The sequence below is a fragment of the Pocillopora verrucosa genome, chromosome 3, assembly GCF_036669915.1.
Source record: "Pocillopora verrucosa isolate sample1 chromosome 3, ASM3666991v2, whole genome shotgun sequence".
Classification (NCBI taxonomy): Eukaryota; Metazoa; Cnidaria; class Anthozoa; order Scleractinia; family Pocilloporidae; genus Pocillopora; species Pocillopora verrucosa.
In genome coordinates, this window is record NC_089314.1 from 25,760,220 (window position 1) to 25,764,108 (window position 3,889).

At 42.7% G+C, this 3,889-nt stretch overlaps 1 protein-coding gene across 1 annotated transcript in view; it reads left to right on the forward strand.

Moving 5' to 3' along the window:
* LOC131777843 (ras-related protein Rab-32-like) overlaps positions 1-1,009 on the forward strand; it is a 1,502-nt gene extending 493 nt beyond the window's left edge. Inside the window, exon 1 of the mRNA XM_059094198.2 lies at positions 1-1,009. This exon is cut by the window's left edge and continues 493 nt beyond it. Within this exon, the coding sequence (XP_058950181.2) occupies positions 1-416 (416 nt within the window). The 3' untranslated portion in view covers positions 417-1,009.
* Positions 1,010-3,889: the final 2,880 nt, after the last annotated feature.

Genomic DNA, 3,889 nt, shown 5'->3' on the forward strand with positions numbered 1-3,889 from the left:
AACTATGTGACATCGCTGAAATGGAACGCTTCTCCGCCATGACCAAGGTCTTCTTTAAGCACAGTCAAGGAGCCATGGTGTTTTGGGGACCTCACAACCCATCGTCACTTGCTGGAGCATTGCAATGGCGGAGGAAGATCAGGGAGGATATATCGCTTCCGATTCCTTGCGTTCTTGTCACAGACAATGTGACAGACTCTTGCTCGAGTTCAATAAACTGGATTGGGCCGGGGAAGATATTTGAGAGCGAGCTAGCGCTGGATCAGTTCTGTAAAGATCACAACTTTGAAAATCATTTTGAGATCACGGCACGCGATTGGGTGTCCGGTGAAAAGAGTGTTTTTGGACAGGCTGTGAACTGTCTTCTTGACGGGATTTTGCAGAGCGAAAAGAAAGAAGAACAGTCTTGCGTGTAACGCAATTATTCAGCGACTGATGTCCTTCGCAGCCGATGTTAGGTTTTATCTCACAACGAACTCCGCGTTTCGTGTCGAGACTAAGTAACGGCTACGAAAGAGACTGTTAATTAAACGTGTACCAGACTCAACTGCAAAGTTACGTGTTAAATGACTATGCATCAAGAATTTAGCATAAGAAGTTTGTTTGTAGATATCGTTATAATTTACTAATTGGTGATTTTACGCTATTTTGTCACGTAACTCGCAAATACCGGTTTCCTCGGAATGTCACGCAACGTTTCTTCCAAAGAACGGTTTCCAGTAGGAGATCAAGCTTGAACGTGTTCCAGGTGTTGTCACGCAACTTAGCAAAATAATTATAATTATGTTAAGCAATCAAACAAGTCAAATAATCAAGACCATTTGAAGTTAGAATGCATTGGAAAGGGGTGCTCAAAATGAGCAACGGGAGAATTTAATAACCGCGAGCGTTGATTTCACAATTTCGTCGAGTTTGCAATATAATTTGCTCTATGGGGATTTACCGCTGCTTGATTAGCAAGCCACTAGATAGAGGAGCTGAGAAAATAAAGAATGGAAACAAAAACAGTCATACTAGAGGAATTTTTGTAACCGTGCCGTAACAGGCGATGTATTCTGTAAATCAACCCCTATTCACTTCTCGATCACTTTTACTCCCAGTTGGTAATAACCCCTACCCCCCTCTTCCACCCTTCCGACAAAACAAACAGAGGTAAACCAGAGACGTTCAGGTTTCTAACTGCAACTTTCATTGGAATATTTAGACTATCCTCGCTCATTCATCCAAAAAACAATGTTCTATACCATCAGCGATCAATCTTCAGCTGGTGTTCAAGGGGAAACCGCTCTAAGCTGAGTTACTTCTGTGAAGCCCTGAGAAAACACGGCGGTCTCAGAATCGAAGAAACCGGAAGTGTCGTTTCTGAACTGTGAATATGCTGCAGTCAAACTCTCTGTCCAGTGTAGCTTCGAACTATGAATTGCCAGAGGAGGGCAACGAAAACTGTTTAAAGAGGCTGGGAAAAGACGTCGAGATGAAAACATTTACAACGAACGAAGAATTTTTAGAACGCGAAATCGATAGCGATCGACTAGGAAACAAAATCGTGAAAATCCTATGTATCGGCGGAGTGGGAAATATGGGTGTTCTTATCAATGATTACCTCCAAGTAACGCCTCCAGTTCGAGGACTTCGCCCTTCTGCTCTCTTCGTGGATCAGTATTTGAAGAGAATGAAATGGCTCAGAAATGAAGTAGAGAAACCGATCTTTATCAACCTGCGAATCTTGGAGATAGGTGAACTAGGACGTGTATCAAGCCTACGGAGGATTCTCTTTAAGGACTGCCATGGAGCGCTGGTTTTCTGGGATACACTAAGGCCTTCTTCGCTGAATGAAGCTGTAAAATTGAGGAAGATGGTAATGGAGGTTTGTCCGTCTGTTCCATGTGTATTTGTTACTGATAACTTAGGAAAAGAGCTATCACAATGGATTGGGGCTGGCAAGACATTTGAAAGTGAACTGGCATTGAATCAGTTTTGCCACAATCACGGCCTTGTGAGTCATTTCGAGATCGTTTCACGCGATTGGGTGTCCGGTGAAAAGAGCGTTTTTGGAAAAGCTGTGAACTGCCTTATGAAGGAAATCTTTCAGAGCGAGCAAACAGAGGAAGAGACCTCGATGTAATGCAACTGACCGTTTTAGTGTGAAATGCGTACACCATGAACTATGAACCATTAATCATCGTAATGAGATCACGCGAATCAGAATACAATTCAATTTTTTTTGCAAATACTATTTATTGCCATGTCTGCCTTTTCATCAGCTCGGTATAGACTGAGGATGTTCCCTGTCTTCTACTTTTTGGTCATGCAGTACAAAAGCGGCCGTGGAAGGTCTAGCGAAAAAAACAAAAGGACTGTTAACAGCATGTAGACAAATGCGTCCGGCCGCTTTACCTGGCTTTTTGGAGAACCAGTTGTGAATAAATTCGCGTCATTTGAAAATCATAACAAATAATAATAGGAAGCAAGTGACGAAATTTTGAACCGTGGGGAAAAGTTTAAATCTTTATAACTAATAGGTGGGGTAATGGGGATGCTATGGGACGGGAGAGAGCCGGACAGGGTTGACGTCTTTATAATGGTGACTTTCTGGGAGTGAAAATTGTGTAGTGAATATTTAGGAGATGGCCTGAGTAAGAAGCTTAGGGACAATCAAAACATTGGCAAAAATAATCCAGGAATAATTTAGTCATTAATTGAATTGATCGACCACTTAGATTAAAAATCTAGTGTTCGCTTCTCTGTTAAATGATCACCTTTCGTGGTACGGTACAGAGACAGGAGGCTGTACATTAAACAAGAGGAAAAGATTTGAAATAACATCAACCCGGATACAGATTGCATGCCAAACAGTGAGAGCTTAGAAATTTTATGGGTCTGACATTCAACGAGCGAATGCGCATTAGGCTATCAGCAAAAATGGAAACTACAACGCAGCGGGAGGGACAAAGTTCTTAAAACAGTTTTACGACTAACTTTGATTTTTACTTTTATTCTCCGCCTATAAATGTTAAATTTCTTCCAAGTCTTCCAATACCCCCCTCTTCCCCCCCCCCTCCCCCCTCTCCATCTTGAAACCACGGAACCATCCCCACCATCCCCACCTATTACTAATGCGAGCTAACGTTATAAGCTCGCGATCGTTTATCCGACCGGCCATGTTTAATTTGGAGTTAGAGTGGACAATGGGGGTAAGAAGCGGGGGAGGGGCTCCCCTTCCCAGCTTATTTCTGACCGACGACCGCCCCCTTGGTACAAATTTCTTTCCCTCCTCAGCCTTCGGCTGCCATTAAAATTAAAGATATAGCGGCCATAATTTTCGATAAGAAAATACTGAACACTCGCGCGGGATCAGCGATACCTTAAAAGGGATCAGCGATACCGTCTAACCGCTTGTGAGTTCTGCGATTATTTTCCTCTACTGGGTGCCAATCCTTTCATTCGTATGCGATAAGAATCGATAATGACCTTCCAAAAGAGATTATAGACTGAATCTCTTCCCATCCAAGTGACCTTTCATAGTATCCCTTCTGTAACTCGGGTAAAGAATGGGACGCCATAGAGACACCACGAACAACAACATACAGTAGAACTGGGTTGAATGCGTGACAAGACATTGAGAGTTAAATTTAAAAATCGAGTTTGTTTGGTCATAAATTGAAAGAGCGAGCCTGGATAAGATTATAAGTTAAGGGAGAAAAAATTAATCCTAAGAGAAATAACATTCAGTTCCATAATTTCCCCATCTCCACCCCTCTTCTGAATTCTGCGATTAGCCATCCAGAAACTATCCCCACCTCTCCGCGGATATGGCTGCGAGGGGAATGAATCTCGCCCCAGGTCTAATCGCGTCACCTTACCAAACATGACTATGGCGTTACACAAC